Here is a 25,954-nt window from a genome sequence, read left to right on the forward strand (position 1 = left end):
GGACAGCACACAAATTTTATAAATAAATTAACTAACTAATTATCCATTTCTACAGCAGAATTAAGCTTACTTACAAGTTCCTGTATTTAGGATCAGGTAGTTCATTTTATACTTGTAGTCATGATGGGGCTAGGCTTTAAATGGATTTCGGATGCAAAACGGCTCATCCTCAGAGTATTTCTTCCTTATCAAGGCTGGCAAACAGGTTTTTCTTTTGTTTTGTTCACTCTGTCATGAGGGTGCACAGAAAGTAGATCTCCATAAACTTTGAAGATCCCAGCATTCCTGCCAACTAGGCAGGAGTTTCTGAAGCCCGGATGCCTGGTGATCTACCTTTTGTCTACCCCAAACAACAGAAATACAAAACTAGTTGTGAAGTATGGAATGGGTGGAGGAGGAGGAGAGAAATATTTTTCCTGTGCTTCACAACGAAAACAGATTCCATGGCTGCCTACTAAAGGCAGTTTCCATAAGACCATTGGGTAAATCCAGTGTTAGTCCTATGTAGAGTAGACCGGTGGACATTCCATATCAACGGATAGTTGCCACAGGGCTTATATTACTCATTAAGTCTAAAATGACTTAAATGCCCATTACATCTCTTTTTCCACACTGAGCATCGTAGCTGCCTTCCCGTACTTACTCTCTATTCTGCTCCTATCTTTATTTATAAAGCCCCACCAATCTTTTTCTTCCTCAACAAAATGTTCCCACTCCACCAGTTTGTCTGTTCTGTTACAGTGAAACTCAGTCATAAAACATGGAAGCTGATAATGTCAGCAAGCAGCTTCGGATCTAAATAAATCACCATTTTAGAGTCAAGGAGAGCCACTGAAAAATAATGCCACGCTTCTAGAGAAGAAAGCACAGAACATCCTACATTTGTGTTTGGATGGGTATAAGTTTTAATACAAAAATTAGAATGCATTTATTTCAAAATGTGCAGAGAATCTTCTTCAATTAAATCAGGAATTTAACATTTTATTTTCAAGCTTGTTTTTTTTTACGTACATTTGTATAAGACTAGTTATGGTTTCATTCCCGGACATTTCGGAGAGTTGCAAAGGTGTTAGCCTTCCCATGGGACTTTCTACATCAGCGGAGGCATTCAGCAATAAATAACAAATTCCCATATGCCCTGAATAGATTAAAAAAGAGGCATGGTTTTGTGTTGATATAAAATATGTTTATTTACTCTCACATGAAGTTACCTTATCACTGACTAAGACCATTGATCCATCTATCCCACTATTAGCTGCTAGTGAATCTCTAGGTCAGAGTGGACTGATGTCAGGCTGGGGAATCACCATCCATCCATCCCCTATTGAACAGACCAGTCTTAGCTAAGAACTACTCTTGGAACAGTCCTTGGTTTGATAGTGCAAAACCATCAAGTGAGCTTACACAGCTGTCAGAGTTGGACACAATGTACCCTCCCCATCCAAGTGAAGCCATTGCCCACTGGTACCCACGGTCTGTCCCTATAGCTCGCTGAGGAAAGGTCTGTCCATTCAACTCCAATGGGGGAGGCTGCCATTTACAAAATAACCTCCCCACGGCGGCCTGGCTGGTGCTGAATCTCTCATCTTTTCGGTGCCAGGTTAAGACAACCCTCTCTTCCAAGGCTATTAAAGACTGGCTCAGCCAGTCAGGAGTCACCAGGTGTTTTGCAGAATCGCTCTTTTTGGTTGTTCTTTATTATCTGTCTATAGCGGTTTTATTAATATTTTTCCTGATGTTATGATTTTCTTACCATCTGTTTTTATGGACTACGTAAGATGCCCAGAGAGCTTTGACTGTGGGCCAGTATACAAATGAAATAAACAGGGTGCAAGGAGCAGGAATATATCTCTGTCCTTTAGCCTGCTAATCCCACCCGGCTCACTTCACGGGGACTGCAAAGATAGGTGCTGTCTAGGGAGGTCTGAGCCTTGTTATTACAATGTTCAATTCCACAGGAATATTTAATTAATTTAAATTAATGTATGTTAAAAATTAAAAACATTGAGGTGCATACGGTAGGGTCCCCTTAGTATGCATGTCAAGTTTCAGGTGTGTAGGTTTCACAGCCTTGACACTGACAGACAGATGGCCAGGCAGAGACACACACCTTCTATAACACAGCGGTCCACCAGCTAAAACCAGGTGCAAAACAGTAGCAGGAAGAGCGGGTATCTTTCAGATTCCATGAGGTATATATTTGAATAAACTGTTTAAACAAATCCAACTACATGTGCATAACTATACGGAACAGATTACATTACAAACAAAGACTTGGACAATGTCAACCAAGTTATGTTCACATTTTACAAGTGAGAAACTTTAAGGCTCAGTGATAAGCAATTAACTCAGGGGCTAACAAAAGATATATGTTTTTGCCTGTTTCTTGCTATTGCTAAAAATGTTGGAAAAGAGAAACTCCTGCCAATTTGCTTCAAATTGATAACAGGTCTAGCAAATCCTCCTCAGCCTTCTGTCTACCACTGCTCTAAGGTTGAGCGCTTAATCCAACCACCTGCTTCCTGGGTTTTATGTGTGTGTTTAACTGGAGATATTAAGGACTGGATCTAGTATCTTCTGCTTCTAAAGTACATGCTTTGCAATGAAGCCTTCCCTATCTAGAAAAATAAACATATCATTTTATGGAAACAATCAATGTTGCTCTTCATCTACATTTCATCAGGAGTGTTTGCTACTCCACTCAGAACTTAGGTCCTTAATTGGTTTAGCAAAATGTCTTAATGACCTGTTCACTCATTTGGTAACAGCTGCATAGATTGGCATTTACTGAACAGAATATTTCAAATGGACCATCCACACTTAAAAGAGTGTGTTTCTTTGTTATGTATTTTAGCACATATTTAAGAATATTGATTCAGCTCTTTAAAACCTGTTTTGGCTTTTTTGTCATTACAGGTTAAATATAAGGACTTCTGAATCATAGCAAGGAAAAGACAAGTTAGTCTGGATTTTCAAAAACCTGGCAGGTAGGCATACATGTGTATCAAAACAGGTCAGCCTAGAGGTATTTTGGATTTATTTAACTATCAACGTACTTGACCTTGCTTTTACCTCACAGCTGAAGGATAAAGGAACCCACCTCAGAGAGCAGATAAACATGAAATCCCTCTGAAGTTTGTTTCACTACAGTGGAGATCTCAAACTATATCTGTACGTCACGGAGTATATTTAGCATTATAATCTATCTCTGCCTCCTTGTTCAATTTTCTGAAGGAAAACCACCATCCCCCAATCTAAAACTGGCTGCCCCACTGGGGTGAAAGGAGTGGGGGGGGGGAAGCATGATTCTCATCAGGAAAATGGAATAATGCAGGGTGAACAGCCTTTCTCAATCTGTGGGCCAAATTGCAATCTCGAAAAGCTCTCAGAGGCCAAATTCCAGAGTTGAGTGGGGTAAAGGGGCAAAACAAAAAAGTGTTCCAGAAGACCAAGGTATTTTAGTTTAAAACTCTTTCTACCAGTAAGTAAGGTTTAGGAGAGCCATTTCAGTCTCTTATAATGGGAAGATCTCCAGAAAAATCAGGAAGCCATCAAATGGTCCATGTTTGGGCCATGGTGGGCTGGGCTCAGGTCTGTGGGGACTCCTGTGGGGCTGGGTTGAGCCCACAGGCTTTTGCACCATTGAGACAGAAAGGAAAAAAATCCCCATATTCCAGCACCATGGTCCCAATCAGAATTACATATCCCCTGCCTCAAATATAGGGTTTCTTTTATCCTGTCACAGATCATCACTAACATTTTTATATTTGGCCCTAAAGGAGAGTAGCAAAGAACCCATATCTCCTCTAGACAAAGTACTGATTCTATTGTATTTATTCAAAATATTTCTACTTCAGTTTTCTGCCTAGCAACAAGCTTCCAAGTAGCTGCTGGTAAATGAGTATGAATTTATAACAAAAGGCACATCTTTTCAAAGCCCATGGTCATCTGCCAAGTGCTGGGGACAGTGGCAGGAAATGCCCACTCCCCAGTTCTAGATAGAGAATTATCAGAGACAACAAGTTTCAAAACATTACCATAAGCAATAGCGAAATGTAGAGCAGTTGCTCCATAACACTGCGGATTTGGGACGTTCACATTAATTCCAGGGTAATGCAAGAGCAAAGAGACAAGGTGCATCTTCCCCGTGTTTACAGCAGCATGAAGTGGTGTGTTTCCATTTTCTGCTGCTTGGTTCACATCAGGTACTGGAAGGGCCTGGTGGAAGAAAGGAAGAGAAATATTCACCTTCCAAAGCAGATTCGTATTAAGCTACCAAAACATCAGAAAAGCAGCATTATATAGGCTAGCCCTGGCTTCCTTTCCTTTATGACATATCATTCTCTCAGTACTTGGAAAAAAAATAAAACCATAAAAATGCAATGTAACAGCATATTAGCAAAAAATAAAAGCAGTTTTAATCGACAATAAAACCCTCAGAACCATTAAAAAGCCTTTCCCAGGCCTTCTCCCTTGTGCCCCTCATCCGAATCTCACTCTGAGAGAATGGTCCCTCTGGATGATGTTGTGAATGGTCCCTGTACTCAGCTTATACTATTTTCAGTTGCGCAACGTAATTGTCCCCAGAGGGACCCACTTGCGTTTTTATCCTTCACAGAATGTTGGGCTTCTCTACATGAGACCTGTATTGTTGTCTCACGATCGCGCATTCACAGAAGTCTGAGGGGTCTTTTCACAACACGGTTGTCCTCCAGAGCCTCTCCCATGTTTCCCAGACCTTTTAACAATTTTTTTAAGAGTGAGGAAAGTTGGTTGTCACAAGTCGGTTGTTCAAATTTCAGAGGTGGGTTATATGCTGATTCCATGCATTTACTGGCTGAATGTTTCCCAAACACACCAGAAAAAAAATTGGTAGCACTTCTACCCGGTAGCACTCATGTAAAAGATCATCTAAATGTCGGTGCTGACTTAAAAGATGGCCATACATCAACTCTGAAAACTTACAAACAATTTGGAGTACGTTACATTTAGGTAAGGAACCTGTTCACGTCATGATGACCCACCTTGGCTTAATTTACCAATGGGGCTGTTGTATTATGCCAGGTACCCATGGACACCCGTTTTGCTGTGACTTGCCATGTCATGCAACCCCTGACAGCAATGCTCAAAAACCCTAAAATAAGTCATGGGTTATTTGTGAGTTGTCTAACCCTCCAACAATCCCTGCCTCTGGAGTCACATGTCACAACAAATCACGGAGGGACTGGCATTCAGAGGCATTACACACAAAACGGCACCCACAGGTGCCAGGAATGATGTGACAGTGCAGCTCCATAAGTAAATAAGTTTGGTAGACCGTTGTGTTATGCAAAGCAGGTCAATGACAGTTCTAATTGCACACTGTCTAACCTGAATAAGCAAAAATATAACTGAGAGCCAATAGAGTCTAGGCTTTAGGGACACTTGAATTCAAACCCTGTGTAGATCTAATGCTTGCTGTATAATCTTGAATCATTTATTATCCTTTAGATCAAGCAGTTCCATAGGGTTGTCGTAAGGTTAAAATGGGGGATGAGGACAAATACACAGTCCTGAACTCATGACAAAAGGATGGGATATAAATACAACCAAAACATAATTCTAGAAGTATGAAAGAGTGAATCAGAATCCAGATTATACCGAGTAACCAAGCACGTTTATACTGTGATCTTACACATGTTTGCTTAGAATTTGATGTTCTGTGGGACATACACCCAGGTAAATGTGCATAGGATTGTGGCCTCAGCATTTTTCATATCTTCTAATTCATAATATTTTAAATATATAGAAGAATCAATGCAAAAATCTTCTACCCAACTGACCAGTTCAAGAAAATAGTCCAAAATCTTAGACTGATCATATATAATGGCTAAAAATAGAAGATTTCTGTTCTTTTCATCCACAACACCAAAATCAAGCTTCTGGTTTCTAAAAAGATAATCCAAGACATCTGTATATCCCAGCTGGACAGCCTGTAGAGCCCTGAGGAGGAGAAAAGGAAATACGTGAATAGTTAACACTGCTTGGGAAAGGGTGCCCAAAAAAGCCATTTCTGTTTCTAAGGAAACTAACTGACCATTGTTATTTACTACCAACAGCCACAATCAAAGAACTGTGTATTTATTCCTGAATAATAAATGTAACCAAAGATGTTTGTACAATGCAAAGAGCAATCAAAACAAAACACAACCAGGAATGACTGTTAAAAGGCCGTATTAAAACAGTATAGCAAATTGCCCGATGTCTGGGGAAACAAGGTGTGAAGGGTGAGCAAAAAAACAGGTATACATTCCACATGCAGAGTAGCTGACCTAATTGTCACATAACCCTGCCCTCTCAGGTATAGGGAACGGTATTTCGCTCCCAAGCCCTTTAAGAGATAAGCACCAGCATCCTGACTTGAGTCCTGAAGCAAATAAGAGATCCATTAAAGTTTCCTTAGAATTAGTTTAAAGCAATCCTGCCTGACCGCTTTCCTTAATATTCTAGCAGCTGCATTCTGCAATGAGTGCAACTGAATTCACATAACACAACAACCCTTTGCCTCTTGTTTCTTACCCTTTATGATAGCACCCACACTATTTTGGGAGCTATAAATAGCCTAAATTGGGGTGGATGGGGAAGAATGGAGAAATCATTAGCTGACCTGCTTTTGTGAATCCACCTTCATAATTAGAGACCTGGTATCATGCATAGACCTGGTATCATGCAATTATATTGTTTATATTATGTTATTTATTTATGATTGTGAGCCGCCCCGAGGCTTCGGCAAATGGGGCGGCATAGAAGTTCTCTAAATAAATAAATAGCCTTCAGTTCAAAATTTGGTCAATAGTGCCTGCACTTTCCCCAGTTCTGATCAAATTATGGGTTATACTTTTTTGAAGCTCCAAGGATACATGCAAGTACGAACGACTCCATCCACCGGTGGGTCCGCCCACTCGTTAAAAGGTGGTCAAGAAAATAGTCTTCTAAAATCAAGGTGGAGCAGATGTCCTCACGGTTTAGGCATCTGCTCTCTAAAGGCCAAATTAGACATGAAGACCACAAACCCAAGTCCAGACTGGGGTTCCAAGACATAAACATTTTGGGTCCCCCCATTGATTATGTTTATTTTGTTACAGCAGGGGTGCCGTACCCCAAGTCTTTGGTAGAAAGCTGGGCTTTCTAGTTTGTCTAGATGGGGCTGCCTCCAGCCTTGGGCCCTTCTTTAATATTTGTTGGTTTCTACTTTCGTATCCCTCTCCACAGTTTCATAGGAGCTATCCTATGATGAACCTACTTTGGGGATGGAGTTTAATACCATGAATAGCTCCTAAACAGCTCGGAATAGAGGCAGCAAATGGATAAACAGCACCACTGACTTAAGAGTCACCAGCTTCCCCTTTTTCCATTTGAAAAAGCTAAAATGCCTTTCCCAAGGCTTATTTATTGGCGCTGAGAACTTTAAGCTAAAATATGCCGTATTTGGGGTATTTTGACTCAGTCCTGTTTTATGTTTGGTCCTGTCCACCACTGGAATGTGGCCAGCTGAAAGCTTCTCCAAAACTGAATTCAGTCCTTGGAATGAAAGAGACACAACTCTCCTGATTTACAGCAAAAATCTGTCAACATGGCTTATGACCATCCACTGCAAACGTGCAATAGATTAGGAATACATGAATAGATTTCAATATACTTGACGTGCCAAGCGTTTTCCTCCACAAGGAGAAGGCAAATAGAACTGCGGATAGATTTTATTTTATTTTATTTATTTATTAAAACATTTCTATGCCGCCCCTTGCCGAGGCTGGCTGATATAAAGTTGCTAAGTTACAGAAGCAGCCCTTCTGTTGCATTGCAGAGAAGCAGTTCCCTACTCGCAACTCATACAAAGAATGAATTTTTAAAAATTGGTTTTAAGTGGGGAAGGGGTTCGCTTTCCCTGCTCACCCTTTCATACTGTGCTTCAAATCCTCCTTCCAGTTCTCGACTCTAGAGAAAAATGCATATCTTACACCCTGCTGCTTTACATGTACTAGCAGTCCAAGACCTAACTACTCTATTTTTTCTACTATGGGATTACTGAGCTTGGGAGAGAACTAGGTAGTTGAACAAACTACCCCTGTATCCAATTATTTTGGTAGATCAACCTTTTGAAGTGTTTCATCAAGAGAGGTGCAGCAACTCTTTAGCATTTGCATTTCAGTTTCAAAAATGAAATTGACTTAGGGATTTAACCATCCCCATGAAGTACAAATTAAAGCAGATTCCTTTGCAGGTCAGTCTATAGGCTGTTCCATTTCGAGGTGTGAAGTTAAAAATTATGGCAAACAGTAAATTTCCAGGGTTGGTTGTGTTACTCTCTTGCAGAAAAAATGAAACTTGGGAGATCAGACTCTTTGGAGGTTTGTACTTTCAACCACTTTGCATCATTTTGGCTACCCAGTGGAATTTCATTTTAGAATAAATACACTTGGAACAAGGAACTGCTACTGTATGATGTCTGAAGTGGAATTTTTGGCCCAGGATTGCATTACAGCCTTGGTAAAAGTCTGGTACTGGCAGATATATTCTGGTATGTCACATAATGGAGCTCCCTCTAGTGCATTTTCATAAAGCTGGCCTCAAAAAGCAGCAGTGAAGAACGAAAGAGCCATGCTGGATCAGCTCCGGGTTCATGAAGTCCAGCATTTTCTTCACACAGTGGCCAAACAGCTATCCATAGAAACCCACAAGCAGCACTCCTGCACCCATCTTCCTGGTCTACATAAGGCATAACGCCTCTGATATTGAGGGTAGCAGATAGCTATCTAGACCGCTGCCACTGTTTGCCTACTTTCCATGAGTCTGTCCAATCTCTTTTTAAAGCTTGATGGCCTTCCCAGCATCTTGTGGAAGTGAGTTCCATAGTTTACACAGTTTACGTACTATGAGAGGAAGTACATCTTTAGGTTTGCCCTGAAAGTCTCACCAGTCAGCTTCATGGAATGGGTGCTAACATTAGGATAAAGAGAAAAATGTTTTCTTATCTCTTTTCTGCATATGATTTTGTAGACCTCTATCATGTCTTCCCTTATTCACCTTTTTCCTAAGCTAAACCATTCTAGATATTTTTGGCTGAGTTGAAAAGCATTTTTGAACAGTTTCAAACTACAGAACCTTCTGGGACCCCCCCCCCCCCCGGTTTCCATCCCTTCTTTGGGAAAATTGACCATTAATTCCCACCCTCTGCTTTCTGTTCCTTAGCCCAGTGGTCCCCAACCTTTTTGGCACCAGGGACCAGTTTTGTGGAAGACAATTTTTCCAGGGAGTGGGGGGGGGATTGTTTCGGGATGACATTACATTATTGTGCACTTTATTTCTATTATTATTCCTACTACTACTACATTGTAATATATAATGAAATAATTATACAACTCACCATAATGCAGAATCAGTGGGAGCCTCCCCCTGACCTGCAGCTGTGCAGCCCGACCCTTACTGGCTTCCCAGTTCCCGTGCCGCTTGCGTGCGCCCTCCCCGGCCGGCCACGGGACACTCTGCTGCCCCCCCTCCTTTCAAGGCCCAAGACCCGAAAGGGTCCGAATGATGATCTGTAGTTGCAGCTGCTTCCCAACGGTGATGCTATCTGCCACTCCCCTCCTGCCGTGCAGTTCCTGACGGGGTTCCCGGAGTTGGGGATCCCTGCCTGTAACTGATCCACAACAGGGTCCCTAAAATTTGTTCAGGGTTCTTCAGTGAGGGACTTTTTAGAAAGCCCTTTGGAAGTAAATGAGTACTAGCCTACCCCGTCCACATGTTTATCGACAGTCTCAAAGAACTTTAATGGATTAGTAAGGCAGGACTTACCTTTGCAGACACTGTGTTGATTCTTTTTCAGCAGGTTTTGTCCTTATATCTGTTTACACATTTTATCTTTAATTATGCTTTCAACCGGGGGGGGGGGCACATGGGTTGGGGGCAGGGCATGTGCACAGGCGCGTGCACGCGAGGCGCCGGCTTGCTCGCAAGGAGATTGTTTTCTCTGAGTGAGTCCAAAATGACCTCCTCGTGAGCAAGCTGCGTGTGCGAGCACAGCAAGTGCAAAACCTCTGGGGCAGGCTGGTTAAATGGGCATGGCGGGGTGGATCTGGTCCGTGGGCCTTAGTTTGAGGACCCGTGGTCAACACTATTTGTCCCTGTATCTTGTGCTCTTCCCCAGACTTTAAAAGCTAATTTGATGTAGTGCTTTAACTAGCACAGGCCTTTGCACCTCATTTTTATTTGTATTATTAACCTAAAAGATTTTGTATTAGTTTAAGAGCTTAGAAACAGCTAATAATATCATCATAAAATAGCAGAGGGCATTTGTAGCTGCTCTTTCTCTCTACCATGGCGAACCTATTTTAGTCTGAAAGGTCAAATTCAATTTAAGAGACGCTCCCAGGGCCACATTCTGGGGGCGGCTGGGTAGCTGGGGCCAAAGACAAAGAGAGCAAGAGCACAGGCAGAAGACACAGAGCAAAACAAACACTCTGGATTGGTTTTGTTTTAGCAAGATGCAAAAACTGAAGCTCTGTAAGGGACACTGGTCTTTGTCACCGTCAGTCAGCAGAGCACCAGTCTCAGGATAGAAGAGGGGTGAGAAAAATCAATTGATTCCTGGGTTTTGTGCAATTTTCCCATCATCCTCATCCAATTCATGTTTATACTGCCCAACAGCCAAGACTCTCTGGGTGGGTAACAAAAGTTTAAACATGCACACAAAATTAATTTAAAAGAACAAAAGGATAATAATAGTAATTACTGCAGTTATTCAGCCTCTTGAACCCTAGCTCTCCCTCTCTCTGTTTGTATACATTACCCACATGGGGTTATCTTGCTCATGGCACCCTAGTTTTTATTAGTTTTTTGGCTGCTGATTTTAGTGAGAATGTATGTTTTTCTCCCGTGGTGCAAGATTCTTTTGTATTTTATGGTTTTGAATTTGTTAACCATCTAACAAGTTCGAAAAAGAAGCCTGGAAAAACTGATTGTTGGGAGTTAAATCCTAGGGCCATCTTCCCCAACTTAGTACGCTCAGATGTTTTAACCTTTCATTCCAGAATCCCAGTGGCCAGGAAAGCTGGGGGACAGTCCAAACCCTCTGGATGATACCAGGTTGGGGAGGCTGCCCGAGGGTGTCGAAAACAGTTTGCCAGGTGGGAAAAGCTGATTTTAAAACAACCCCCTCGGCTGTTTGTTTGGCTCAAGCAAAAGACCTTTTGGCTTGAGAGAACGCCTAACATAGTCGTTTGGACAAAGAATACAACTGCCATGCTGGATTAGGACTATCGAGTCCGCATTCTGCTTACAGAAGCCAACCAGCTGCCTGGAAGAAGCCCCCAAGTAAGACAGAAATGAATCAATACTCTCTTGTTTGTATTCCCCGGCCACAGTGGCCTCAGACAATGAAGGAAATCTGTAGACATCACAACTAATAGCCATTGTCCTCCACTGACTGACTAATCCTCCTTTGAAGCCATAAACTTAATGGCCATCTCATGGTTGTGGATTCCAGAGTTCAGCCCTGGCCACTGTCAGCAGCTGTCCACCTTATTTTACATAGAGCCAGTAAAATAAAAGGATAAAAAGGAGATGCCAGCGGCCACTTGCATCCAGCCACATCAGATCGAACTGGAGAATGACAAAGTTGGGAAGCAAAACAGAAGGAGCAAGCTTAGAGTTTACCAACAAAACTTTTTTTATTTCTCCTTCTCCACACAGCTCAAATAAAAACCATCAAGCAGCATTTCACTTCCAAATTTAAAATCATCACCACAATATATTGTTTTCAGATCTGATGCATTACTTTATTTGCTATAATAATGGTGAGGGAAAAAGTTTATAATCAGCACACTTACAGATGACATCTGCATGCTGAGAAATAGTGTCTGTGTGTGCATATATACATACATTTATGCACACGCATAAATACACACATACATAGAATCATGTTAAAACATTTGACCTCTAACTCCCTCCAGTGGTGTAAACACAGTGTTCTATCATCAGCTTCTAGAAATCCATACATTTGTACAAAGACTGATACACTCCTGCTTTGCTCCTTTTTAAAAAGAATTTCAATGTACTATGGAAGACCCTTTCAAATCAACTATTTTCTAATAAAATGGTGAAGCCTAGAATGTTTAATTTAATGTGGGGGGCACATCAAATCTAAAAGGTTGAGCAGGCATCTGGAAGAAATATTAGAGAAACATTATGAAAGTAAGTTAAATATTTCTTTCATAGGAAAGCAATGGTCTTGATCCAGTACACCTGGGCTCAGCAGCATGGAGAAGTGCTACAACAGAGCATTACTGTCCTTATCATGCCCCCCTCGCCCCCACCAATGAAAGAACCTCTTCACATAAGTTAATTTAAGACAGTGGTGTTGAACCTGCTCCAGCCTGAGAGCCAGATCAATTTTAGAGAAGCTCTCAAGAGTATTCCATTGGAGGACAAGGTCAAAACACAAAAAAAGTGTATTTTAGCTCAAGACTCTTAATGTCAACAACAAAGCCTTAAAAGAGACATTTCACCCTCTGTGAATGAGAGGAATGTGATAAAACAGGGAAACTGCTACACCAGTAATTCTTCTGGGGCAGTGGAAAGATCCAGGGGGTGGTGATTGGTTGTTTCAAATCTGCAGTAGATTTGAATATGAATTATTGATTCTAATCCAAAGAGAGAACTGTGGGGCCATTAGGATTGTTGCCCAAGAGGAAAGAGGGGGCAGCCCAAAAGTTTGGGGACCACTGCTCTACACAAATAAGAAGACGGGGTAAAGAAGGGGCAAGGCCTATTGGAGGACCCCAGAAGGCTGGACTAGGACCCTAATCAGGCCAGATTTGACCCATGAACCTAAATTCAACCCCCGATTGAAAGAATTCACTGCCACAAAATGTTTAGGCAGATGAGGTAGGAAAGAGACAAACTGAAAAAGAATGGAGTCAGAGGACCATATGAAGTCACCATGTTCAACAGCAGCCTGCATTGTTGATATTTGTGTTTGTGCTAAGGGACTGGGGAAAAACAAACCCCATGGAACTCTTCTTCTTATATTGGTACTGTGCTCATGGTTGGTTGAATCAAGACCCTTGAAAATCTAGTGTTGCTATCTAGTTCCCCACTGTGTATACGTACTGAAACCTAGGAACACAAGGTATAATTGCTGCCAAAGAACTTGAATTGATTTCAGAGAGGGTCCTTACACAAAACCCATTGAAATGAAGTAAGGTTGTGAACACTGAAGTATCTGAGGAGTTGCACAAACAGATGGGGTGGGGGAGAGAACACACACAGTTCTACACCATAGAATATTTAGTCAATGCCACTTCTACAGTGCTTTTAAGAAGCAAGCAAAGCAAGAAGACATTTCTCAGTCACATACAGCAAGTATTTCAGCCTTACAGGACTTCTCCACAATTTAGATATGTGATCGCCTACTCACTGTGTTAAAAATAATTCTTTAGAGCCTTTTTACATCCTTGTACGCTCGCACCTGCATCTTTAAAGGCAAGAACCTAACAAATGATACTACTGACGCACACATTAAAGCATCATTAGTATGCTGTGATTTTTTTTGGCATTACATACAAAACTCAGTACAGGCACATATTCAGTTCAAGGTTATATAAAAGCATTAACTAACTTGAAGACAAATGGCCACAATCGCCCAAGAACATCTTTCCCGTACAAGTTCTGATGCACCCGGGTGGCCTGTACCCAATGAATTCATAAAGCAGTGCAGTGTTTGCATCCATGCTAGTTTTAGTATACAATAGCTGTCTGAAAATATACTACAGAAGAGTATCTCTCCTCTCAATGCAAGTATTCTTACCTTTCTTTAACCACTTCACTGGATTGCTTTCTAGCAGCAGAAACAGAACTCTTGATAGGTTCTTCAGAAGAGAGCTGGGTTTTGACCAATGTCTCATAGAACTGAATTTTAAAAGCATGACATTGTTTAGTGAGCAATCTTATAACTTAACTCCAGTTCTGTCAATTCTTTGAAAAAAAACTAACTCTTCTAGAAAACATGTCATGTCATAAACAAGGCAAATTCATCTGCAGTTTGGGTATTAGGCCATTTGGTTCCCTGACCTACTAATGATATTTTACTACTATAGTAAAATCTCAAGGACATTTCGACAGAAGAATTCATAGGCCGTTTAAGCTGCCTGTACCTCCATTTTGGAAAGGCCAAAGCTTGCTCAGGTGGAAGTGCAGAGTTTAAAATGATCAGTGGACCTTTGCCTCAGGCTGCCTCTGTCCTGGCTGTGCAGAAGCTTGTTATTTTCTTCAGTTTTCATGTCCCTTTTCTACAAAGATGTACCAAGAAGCCATGAACAGTAGCAGTCAGACAGCATTGTCAGCTTGTCTATAGCTTGATATTAAGCAAGCCCCTCTTGAATTTATATACATCTTCTCTTTTACACAAGTTTTCCTTTTCAGTTAAAAATAATCCTACTAGTGCAAGAAAGGTTCTTTAAAAATAGACCCCTGTCCCACCCAATATAAAGTGCAGACTTTAGAAACTGGATGTTATTATCTAATCCACAACCCAGTGAAGCTGAAGTGCTTGCATCTGGGGCAATATTGGCTTTGCTGCTAAATGTACGCAACTTGGAAAGTAAGCTTCAAGACTGCATGGGACTTCTGCATAAGTAAACATGGATTACTTATTCATTTGGGATTGGGATGCCTGTCCCACTAAAATCAGAGTAAAGTCACAATCCGAAGTAGTGGGAATGCACCTGATTGTACATAATGGGACAGTCTACAAAGAACCAGGCTGAATATCTGCCTAATTAATTCTTCAGCTTAACAGAGCTGTGGATCACTGTCAATAACTTCAATAAATCCACTTTCCTTTCAGTTCTGCTGGAATGTTTCAGGTTTAGTAATAGTCAAATTCAAGGCAAGTACACATGTTGCATTAAAATACAAGTGCAGTAAATTCAAGACACTTTAAAAAGTTATACTAGAAAGTTACACATACATTTTAGGCAGGATACAAAGAGCTACTTTAGACATACCCACTAGGCTTCTAAAACCCCCTTTGGTTTGAAAAAAGATATACCATGGGGCTTTGCTGTTCACAAAACACAAGCCAAAGAAGTGCACTTGGATTTACAGAACCAGTGGTGTCCTTCTCTGGATTTCAGCCCCTATTGTTAATCCCATACAACTTAATGACGATTGCAGTTTCGATCAATTATATGTTTAAAGCACATTATGAAGCAACTCCAGTTTTTACAGCCCTCCCCCCTTTAAGATGCAAGCATATGTATTTTTTCCTTCAATTCATATCTACCTATCTCTGAGGTGCTGCCAAGTACATATTTGTATTTCAACACAGGAAGAGATGGCATTCAGGGAGGGGCAAAGAAATCTCCATATCCTCCCAACCCATAAGTACTGTAGATTACAAGTGATATTCCTTAAGAGCATCTATATAACATGACCATGAAATCCCTAATTTGTAGGGATTAGGCCCACTTCTCCCAAAACACAGACTTCTAAAGGGATTACCTCAGAATCCAAATCAGAAGAAAGAGGGTCAGAATTCTTAATGGAAAAGGCCCAGTTAATAAGCCAAGAGGCCAGTTCATAGAGATCCCTTTGAACTCTATGAACAACCAGAGTTAGAGGGGGCAGGTATAACATGATCAATCCTATAGTCCGGTGTCAGAGCAAAATGGCAGGCCAGCTAAGTAGCATCTGATGAACCACCCTGAGTGTGGAGCTAACTCTTTTTGGTTAGGAAGTAGAATAGGGATCCGGTGTGCAACCAACTTCTTAGCCGACGGCCATTTCTCTGACTACTGGTATCCTAACTACTGGTGTATGTATGTATGTATTGTCAATGCCTTCTGCAATACTCCTCTTTTTGCATCACAAAGGCAAGCTAGCTGGATAGCTGTAACATAATAAAGACTGTAGTTAGAGGCCTCTTGCCCTGATCTGACTGGATGGAGAGTGTGTGTATCTGCGTAAAGGCTGGCTTCTGGCAGCATTTTGCACTTTTCTGCAAAATAGAATCGAAAAAGCAGGCCTTCAACCACCTCCTCTGCAATCTTCGCTCCGCAGCCCTGTCAAAACCTGTCATGGTGTCCCAATATGGAAAACTAAATGCATCGTCAGTAGAGATCTAGATATGAGTTATCAAAAAGCATCACGTTGAGCTCTGAGTAAGCCAAATGATACTGTCCCCAAAAGGAGACTAGGGTACATTATCGTAAGCACTGCGGAGGGTCCACTTACAAAGAATATATTCTACTGTACCGTGGACGGCACACAATAAAGCTCCTGGTATCTAAACCAGTCTTCACCAAGCTGGTGCCTTCCAGATGTATAGGACTACAGCCTCCATTATCCCAAGCCAGCATAAGCAGTGGTGGGAGTTGTAGTTGAAGGCGTCTGGAGGGTTCCAGGCTGGAGAAAACTGGTATAAATGGTAAGCATAGTAAAATAAGGGTTAAGCTTTGTTCTCCCTATCCTCAGAAGAGCTTTGAGACCCATGGGAGTTGTTCTTACACATCAACATAAAAACATTTATTTATAAACAGGCAAACAGTGATGCTATGCTATATGAATATTCAAGTACAGAATGCAAGTTTTTTAAACAGTAAAAAGCCAGCCACAGTCCAAGACTGCAAGAAAATAAATATTCCCTTGCCAAAACTGCTGTGAGAAGAAAGCATAGGCATATTATTGTCACCTGTTATTCATAGTATGATGTTACGCCTGCATTAACACTAGTCACAATTAATACTAAACAGGGTCTGGTCCTAATCCAGGATTCAAAAACAACAATCAAAACAGGGTTTCAAATAGAGTATCTGGAGCAAAATGTGGTCAGCACTGATCATGCTTTACATTCACGATGACTTTTGATGATGAAGCAGCTGGATTACAGTCGACAGAAGAAAGGGGAAGAATTTAACATCCAGAAGAGGCGGGAGCATGCGATCCTGTGGCCCATTGCCAATGCATTAAGCAATGTAAAGGAATGGTAAAATGCAGATTTGCAAGAGCGCAAGGAGCCTATGCTTTTGAAAAAGCCACAAGAACAATCCTGGGAGAGCATGAATGCACAACTAAATACTTGCCATTGTTCTTGTTGGAAGGCATTCTAGTGTATTAATTTTCCAAAGTTGTATGAGAGCGCCGAACAAGTGAATAAGCACAACTGGGGCTGCGCTGCTGGCCCAGGTCATGGTCCTGCCCCGGCGTCACTAGGCATTTAAGGGATTCTGGCCCCAGACTTACAGGACACAAATCTGCACGTGCTAATTTATATATGCAGCTGTTAATTACTATTTGAATTTCACAGGAGGAAAATTATCTCAAACAAATTCCTCAGTTTGTACCCTGACCCAGAACATCCCAATAAACGGAAAATGTTTTCCTAAGCTTAATTGCCATGCAAAGAAAGTCCTTTGGGGAAAGCGTTGCAGTTTGTGGGAAGAGGAGAATTAATGACTCCTAATCATGTTAATTTATGTATGTGGTTATGTTATACCTATTCTCTGCACAAAAATACCAGGAGCATATAGTCTGAATGAAGGATAATTACTAGAATAGAGGTTTTCTTTAGTGTTAAGATGGCTAGACCTTTTAACATATTTACGATAAATGTATGTTTCTGCCTTCAGAGGTCTACATAAGTTCAGACTGAATACTAGGTATCATAGTTAGTGTAAAAAAAGCAAAATATGCCATCACCATCTATCTTATCTAGCATGATTATGGGCCACCCTCATATCTGGTACAGGACATCCTAGAAGAGCACAGCTGCTCTTTCCCCTCCTTTCCATCCACAAAAACAGTATTGTGGCAGAAACCAGAATTCTTGGGCAATCTTTGCATTTAAAAACAAAGCCACAAAGAAAGGCTTACAGGGAAGCTCCTGGTTTGAGGGGGCCATGGACAGAGGCTCCTCATGCATCAGCCCTAACAAGTTTACACAGCAGCAGTTTTAGCAGTACTGAACATCTGGTGCAGAGGCCATCTTGATTGCCCACAATGCATTTGACATAGCCTTACTCTGGAGCATCCTGGGAAATGAAAATGTTAGATTTTACTGCTCAGCATTGGTCAGACTTCCAGGTCAGAAAAGGTAATTGTTAAAGAGCTAAGGCAAGGAAACAGTAGTGGGCACTGTCACATTGTGTGTACTGATGTTTTTGAATTAACAAAAACAAAGCAACCCCCCAAAACCCCAATCCTCCTACAAAACTTCAAAGAAAAACAAACTTTAATTATTCTTGAAAAACTTCAACATACTACACAAGAGCCTGAATGCTTTAAGGACTGCCAGTTTTATTGCAGCATAAGCTTTCCTGAACCACAGTCCGCTTTATCAAATATATGCAAAGAGATCAAGTGGGCCTTTTAAGTAAAAATGGCATTTTGTGTTCCTTGATGAAGTAGACTCTGGCCATTAAAGCTTAGGCCATAAGAAATTTCTTGATCTTTCATGTGCCACATGGCTTTTGCTTGCTGTTGTTCCTTTTGGGGAATGAATAAATATACTTTTGAGCCATAATTCCTGTAGAGATCTCAAAAGAAGTCAAATGCTTATCTGATTTTTACTTCCAATGGGATATGGAGCTTATATCTCTGACAACTTTTTACTCAATACTACACTCACCTTTAAACACATATTGTTCGATTGAAATAGAGTCACCTTGAAACCTTATTTCTAATATGTCTGCTGTAAATATGACTAAGCCTGCATCTAACCAACAGTTTAGCGAGATCATACTTTAGTGCAGGATCAATCCCTGGCATTCTCTTTTAAGACAGATCTGCTCAAAATTTGGGAGCATCACTGCCAGTGAGAGCAGATTTAGCTTTTCCCCAAGGGTACCCTCCAGATGCATTGGATTTTATCTCTTATAATCCTCAACCAACATGTAGAATACTAGGTTGGTAAAGGCTGGAATTGACGGTACTGGACTGATTCAACATTAGGTGCATACAAGCACACAGAAATGCAATATTGGAAGTGCCCCAAAGACAATTACTGGTAACAAGCAGCCACCATTTTTTTTGATATTAATGGCAGTCATGGACAGAATGCAAATATAATATACATAATTAGCAGGGAATTTTTATATGGCTAGTTGCAGACAACACTGTAATAAGCCTATCATTCTGAACTTACACTTACTGGGAACGTGAGTCTATTCCCAGGCAAATATCTGCAAGTGCAGAATGATAACGGCATGGAGGGAACTGTAACAGAGATTGGAAACAGACATTTGTACTGCCTTCTGGACATATTCTTCAAGAAAGTACATGCTTACAAAAAAAAAATTCACAGCTCTAGAACAAGAAGCTCTGTCATAAATGTATTCAGTATCAGAAAAATGCTCAGAATAAAAAGTTCTTATTACTGCTGCTGCACATTCATCTTATAAGGCTGGTCCAGTTGTACGACCAAACGGAGATTTGAGTTGCAGACATTCAAGCAAACCATGGGTTGCACAGGCTTCCTCATGTGTCACCTTCACTTAAGGAGCTTCCAGAAATTCCCAAATACTGTGGTCCAAGAACACATCTTTTCATTTATTCTGGGTCTGATGCAAGACTGAACCAATTTGCCTGAACTGCCATTTGCAAAACAGGTTCAAAGCATCCTTCAGAACATGTTTTGCTGGATGGTGTTGATGTTGGCGTTACAGGTCAGACCAAACAAAGCTGGCCCTAAAACAGTAGTCAAAAGTCAGGGATCCTTTACATGTTTAAGGGGCACCCTTGAAATGCTTCAAAAAGATAAGGAATGCACACAGAAACCACCCGTGTTTAGCCACATGCATGATGGAGATGCAGACAGCATAAAGCGGGCGTTGTTGGCTTTTCTTGCCATAGGTACACACAGTGGAAAATATATATTTGTCTGCATGAGATATGTGCAGGAGGTCAATGGAGTACAACATTCAAGCACATCACTATCAGTAATTACACTCTACTGCAGCCTTCCTCTGATGTATCGGACGATACCCCCCATCATTCCCATGCTGGGTGGAGGATGCTGCGAAGTGTAGTCCAAAACATAATCTGAGAAGCTGCTGTACTAACTCAGAAGTGAAAAGGTTTTTAATCTCAGTCAGCCCTGCAGCCTTCATTTTACTTACAGACCTGAAAATATTAGAATTTACTCCCATTAACTTATACACCATAACATATCTATTTCATTTCACTCTAATTGTGACTCTCTAATGCTATTTAATGTTGGTTGCCCTGAGTTTTATTAAAACACTGCCTCTATTTCCTCTCTCAGTATACAATGCATCTTTAAAGTACTTTCCAACAACCAACATTAGCATTTCAGAACTATTGTGTTTTTACCTTCACTATTGCAAGCCAGAGACTTGCAAGTGCAAATGCTCGCATAGCTAGTAACCACTGGGCTATCTGAGGATTCTTGGTTGCGCACTGTATACTTGAAAGCATTTCCTTATACTCAGGTGTATTTGCTGAAGACATGAGGTTTAAGCAGTCAAGAAAAATGAATGGGTTCTGGTTGTTTACTAGTCCCGTGGGATATTCACTCAATGCAGCCGCAAGAACGCAATTCAAGTCAGAAGGCGGGAATTTCTTGGAGTCTGATCCCCCAAGGAAAGCAAGGCGGACTTCATCTTCGATAACCCCCATTTCCAGTTCCAACAGTTGCTGCTTTTGATTATCCTGGAGTTCAGACAGCCAGAAATGTGCAAAGCGTACAAAGTTGTCACCAGAGAGACTCCATAAACCCATTTTGCTAATGAAGTTGTGGGCTCTCTGCAGCCAGCCAGTTACCACGGTGCTATCAAAGCTATTAAAGATCTTCTCAAAAGGATCACTTTCTGGAGAAAAAAGCAGACCGAGAGATTCCTTGGAGAATGCCGCTCCATTTGCTGTATCGCTCAGATATGGTGGCATTTTTTTGCCAATATGAGGCAGTGGGACAGCTTTAAATAGAGTACAATTCCTGATCTTGAGAGAGAAGAACTCCTTTTGCAAATCATTATCATTCACATGAGTGCTGTTGTCTAATGAACGGATATTTGGAAGATGAAAATCCTCATTCTTCTGATTTAGGGCATTTTTACGCAATTGCTCATGTCCTAAATCACCTTCCTGTTCCGTATCAATACAAGATAAATGCATCACTCGTCTGTCTTCCAGCCCCGCACTGTACTGAGCCACAGTATATGGTGGAATTCCCTTTAGCTGCAGCATAGGTCATGAGTTAATGAATCTCAATATGAACCTGAAATACATCAAAGGCACAAGAAGTTAACATCCTCATTGTCAGTAGGACTATACAGCAAATAATTTAAAATGGATTATTCTGCATTTTGATAGAATTAACTGGGCTGATTAGCCATTTAAAGTAATTTTCATATTCAAAACCTCTGTGTAGACTTTCTGAAATACTGAAGAAATGGCTAATTTTGGATGTAAAGCTAAACAATTCCCCGCTATATGAAAGAGCATAAGTAATTCTTACACACCACCTCTTATCCCATCTTTGGTGTGGTTATGAGGCAGTTAGAAACACATTTCCTTATTGAAGCTAACCAGAGTTTATTATTATGTCTGTGAAACACGTCAAGATCATGCCATGTTTTATGTACCAGTAATACAATTCATAGGTAATGGTGAGAAAATTAATGGGTTAATTAATTGTTTTGCCCAGTAGAGTCCCATGCCTGTTTTGCTGTTTCTTCAAATATGCAGCCTACTATCCATCATGATTGTACGTTACTGCATGAAATGCAAACCCAAACAATTCATGAGCAAAACAACCTGGAAGTTATCTATGACTAGAGGCCGCATATTTAAAGAGATGGCAACACACATGCACTACACAACCTGGCAAATTATGGCTTAACAGAAATGTGAATAAGTCTTCCCAAAGCAAGCTAGGACATACTTTAGTGCTACATCCCAAATGGACCACTATAAGATGCAATAGCTACCTGATGTTAAGCCAAAGTTTAGTATGTATGTATTATGTATGTATGTATTTATTTATTTGGAATTTTTGTATGCCGTCCTATTCGCATAAGCCTCGACTGCAATTAAAATGGGCCGTTGTAAGATTTTACAATAGATACTTGACTCAAATCTTAATCTCTGTTGGCTATCAGTTACACCATATAGTTTATTGCTGCTTCTGAGTTCTGTTTTGATGCATGCTAATGTTTTCCTATTTGTTTTGTCTTTTTAGAATGTCTTAATTGGTTAGCTGCTAAGGACATCCCTAGAGGGGAAGCTAAGTATACAATTTACTATAAACAAATCAATCCATTAATCTGTTGATTAAACAGATATACAGTCCTAACTACCATTTCAGATTCAAGGAATTTTTTAAGGTTAAAGGTTTAAGGTTTTAAGGTAGTTTTACCCTTAAATAAGAACTGCAAGGCATTTTTAATCTTCACCACTCAAGGAAGTAAAACACATTTTTTAGGATGCAAAGTGTTGTGACTGAAAAGGAGCAGAAACTGAATACAACTCCTCCAAAGTGTACCTAATTACTGCCTCAATTTTAGAAATAAGAAAGGTCATTCCAGACAACTCAAAAATTTACATTCCTTTGTTCTAGTAGACATTACCTTCTCTTTCCTTTTACAACTGGATTGCTGTGACTCTGTTTCGCCCCTTAGGTAGCTGAGGTAAAGCACCCATCATTATCCAACACTGGAATGTTTATTATGCAACAATAGTTTATTTCAACCAATAAGATCTAAGTAGACATCTTGTGGTAACTAATGATGTCATAATCAGGAGCTATTCTAGACAGAGCATCATTATTTTCAAAGATATTAAATGCAAACTGGAGCACTTTCAAGATTTTTTAAGATCAAGTTTCTACTGAGATAATAACTGAGCTTCCATATAGCCCAAAGTGCCTGATCCTGCTTAATCTTGGTTGGGCCTGGTTGAAATTTGAATGTGTGACTTAAATGTTGTGAAATACCCAGAGAGCTTTGGCTATGAGCAGTATAGAAATGTAATATGATGAAGCAGCTATCTGAAAGAACACTTTCCACAAGTCAACCAAAGAACAGTTTGTTCTCTCCTAAGCAGCAGAAAAATAGAGAGCATCCTTAAGAGACCATAGGCATTCCAGCTCCGCAATATAACAGGGGAATCCCAAAGTGGAATGTCATATTTTATGTACAAGCATTAATTAGCAACAAACTATTTCTGAGCTGGAAGGCCAATTCATTCATGCCATACCAAACACATGGATAAAGAGTACACAATTTTAAATGAAGGATAGATGGCAAATGTTTTATGTCACCTAATACTCAAATGACAATAATAATTACATTTATATTTTGCCTTATTCCCACAGAACTCAGGGGTTCTTGCATAAGTCTACCGTCCAGGCACTAATCAGATGTAGATCTTTTTGAACTCAAGCCAGTGTGGTGGTTAGAATGCTGGAAGACCCAGGTTCCAATCTCCACTTGGTGCCATAGGTGACTTTTGAGTCATCTCTAACTTATCTCAGGATACTGTGGGGGTTAAATGTAGAGGAAGAGGTTCATATAAGCCCACAGCATATATATAAAAATAAATACACTGTAAGATTGACCAACCAGACGCCTTCAGATGATGTCCAGGGATAAGTGCCTTGGGAGTTCAATTTCTTCTCAGCCATTTCTGCAAACAGTCTAAACCATCTTCTCCAAGCCCACATTTTACCAAACTGATTCCTATCCAAATCACACCCCTTTGTGTTTGCTTTGTTACAGCAAACCATTTTGAAAAGCACTGCATCATATACTGCCTAATCACTGAGAATTTTGGGTACTGCTGTGTTGAGCACACTGTGGGATATGATACAAAAGTGTCATACAAAGCATTTTGGGTGTTCAGTCCCTTGACATGCTTATCAAAGGTACCAAGCTAAGCTCCTATGTGCTAACTTATCCTAATACATAGCAAAGAGAAATAGCTAGATATTTAGGAAGATTTTAAGAGCTCTGACCCTGAAGATTCCAATCTATTACAATCAAGGCCAAGGGTGAACAACAACCGAACACTGAAAATAACTCAAAGTCTTGCCAACAACAAACTGCAAAACATTTGTAAGATGGCCAAATAGGAAAACTCGGAGAGCACTGGGAAGATTTACAAAACAGAAGAAGGTACCTTATACCAGGTAAGAGTAGTATTTTTCTAAGTGCAGAGCATAATCGCATGGTTCACATCATGCATCATTCCCAGAATCTACATTTACCTGGGTTGGTTACGAGCTCTGCAGAGATCACGCTGCAGCATGTGCCCAAACCAAACTCTAGTTAGGAGTGGGATGAAAAAACACAGGGTTGTGTTGTTTTGCAAAGCACTGCCACATATGTACAAGGTGTCTACCGTGATTCATGATCTATTTTTGAATACGGCTATTTAATTATTTATTTGTAGTATTTTTATCCTGCTCCTTAGAAAAAAAGCCTGCTGGAGCAGTTTACATCCAGTAAGTAAAACAAAACAAAGCAGGTATCTGCAGGCTTACAGTTGTTTTTTGACCCACAAGGAAAAGTGTGGGGGAGGAGAATGGAACAAGTTAGTTTTTCACTAGGGTTGGCGGAATGGTCCCACTTTCTCTCTTATCTTCCTTGAAATAGACAACCAGAATGGCTATTACGAATAGTGAATGATCTTTTGTGATCCGTTTTGCATTATATTACTCTGAAGCTCCATTGCACATCTCCTACAAAAAAGGGTGACAACTCCCCTCCCAAAAAGAACACTATTTGATCCATTTTCTGTCTCTGAAGATGCTAACAGAACTGATACTATGATACACCACCTATTGTAATACATATCATAAAGATTAATTGTGTGAGCCTTTGCTTGCATTTTCAAGCATTATTGTACACACAACTTCTAAAGGCTCAGGCGTGAAGCAGCACAGAATTCTGTCCAAATCCAAGCTACACCTGTGTCACTGTTCTACATACTTGCATACTTTAAGTTTCTTGCCCAGTTCTTCAGTTTACTTAGTCTTTTCACTCAAATATTCAAATGCATATTAATCCATGCCCCCCTTTCAGCAATTTTAGCAAAGTCGTGGCCAACTGTTAGTAACCTGAGCAATGACTTATTTATTTTGTTACATCTGTATGCCCCCCCCCCGCCCCCAGCCAGAGGCTCTCTATTTAGGAAACTGGTAAGGCATGCAAGAATGTTTGTGCCCACCTTTTTAATCTGAAGGTTTCTGAATGCCCCAAGAAACATTTGTGTGCAATTGACTCTGATGTCTATATCTTAAATATATGTATATTGGATATTTTGCATATACTTTTTAATTTTAACTATCTATATAAAATATAAAATAGACTGACAACAGAGTGATTAAACTTATGCAACATCTATACGTACAATAGACAAAAAGTGCATATGTTGTATCTTTTTACCATGCTTTAATATGCTGCCGTCCTTCCAAACGCAAGGCACGACCTGGTTCGGGCGTAAGGTTCGGTGTGTCTGTGCCTAGCACAGACCAGCGATTTTTACCTATTTTCCTGTCCATTTTCTTAAAAAACAGAATCCCCTACCACTTGACCCCTACAATCCCCTGCCAGCGTGGAGCACAGCGACCCCTTGGCGGGCGTCCTCGAGGGAAACCCGCCCCGCTCGCCCCCTCAGGAAAGGTCACCTGTAGCCTGACGTTGAGCATCATGGACGCCACGATGTACAGGTAGGGGAAGTTGATGCGCAGCTTCCAGGCCAAGTCGAAGAAGATGAGCAGCGTGCGGGTCAGCCCCTTGCAGAAGAGCCCGTACGAGCGGGCGGCCGCCGATTGCGAGAGCCTGGCAGCCAGGGCGGACAGCAGCGCGGCCGCCGCCATAAACGCCCGGCGTGCGCCCACCTGCCAAGCCAGGCCTGAGAAGCTCCGCCCGGAAGGGCCCGGATGTAGCCGCGGCGGAAGCCA

General features: G+C 40.9%; 1 protein-coding gene across 4 annotated transcripts; it reads right to left on the reverse strand.

Moving 5' to 3' along the window:
- Positions 1-881: 881 nt before the first annotated feature.
- LOC123024977 (small integral membrane protein 10-like protein 2A) lies at positions 882-25,894 on the reverse strand. 4 transcript variants are annotated; one of them, XM_044433327.1, is made up of 6 exons: positions 25,679-25,812; positions 20,365-21,268; positions 13,844-13,944; positions 5,823-5,982; positions 4,038-4,218; positions 882-1,138 (listed from the first exon to the last, which is right to left on the reverse strand). In XM_044433327.1, exons 2-6 carry the CDS (start codon positions 21,235-21,237, stop codon positions 966-968), a joined length of 1,488 nt encoding a protein of 495 aa, XP_044289262.1. In that variant the 5' UTR covers positions 21,238-21,268; positions 25,679-25,812; the 3' UTR covers positions 882-965. The 4 variants fall into 4 exon arrangements, with proteins under 4 accessions (XP_044289262.1, XP_044289263.1, XP_044289264.1 ...); XM_044433328.1 differs by lacking the exons at positions 5,823-5,982; positions 13,844-13,944; XM_044433329.1 differs by lacking the exons at positions 882-1,138; positions 5,823-5,982 and having other exon boundaries at positions 4,168-4,218.
- Positions 25,895-25,954: the final 60 nt, after the last annotated feature.

The sequence above is a fragment of the Varanus komodoensis genome, unplaced genomic scaffold (genome assembly GCF_004798865.1).
Source record: "Varanus komodoensis strain SLA01 unplaced genomic scaffold, ASM479886v1 scaffold26, whole genome shotgun sequence".
Classification (NCBI taxonomy): Eukaryota; Metazoa; Chordata; class Lepidosauria; order Squamata; family Varanidae; genus Varanus; species Varanus komodoensis.

Coding starts and splice junctions, on each gene's coding strand:
- LOC123024977 (XM_044433327.1), bottom strand. CDS start 21,237: ATGCTGCAGCTAAAGGGAATTCCACCATATACTGTGGCTCAGTACAGT. Junction 4,219..5,822: donor TGGACTATTTTCTTGAACTG/GTCAGTTGGGTA, acceptor TTCTTCCACCAG/GCCCTTCCAGTACCTGATGT. Junction 1,139..4,037: donor ACATTTCGCTATTGCTTATG/GTAATGTTTTGA, acceptor TAATCTATTCAG/GGCATATGGGAATTTGTTAT.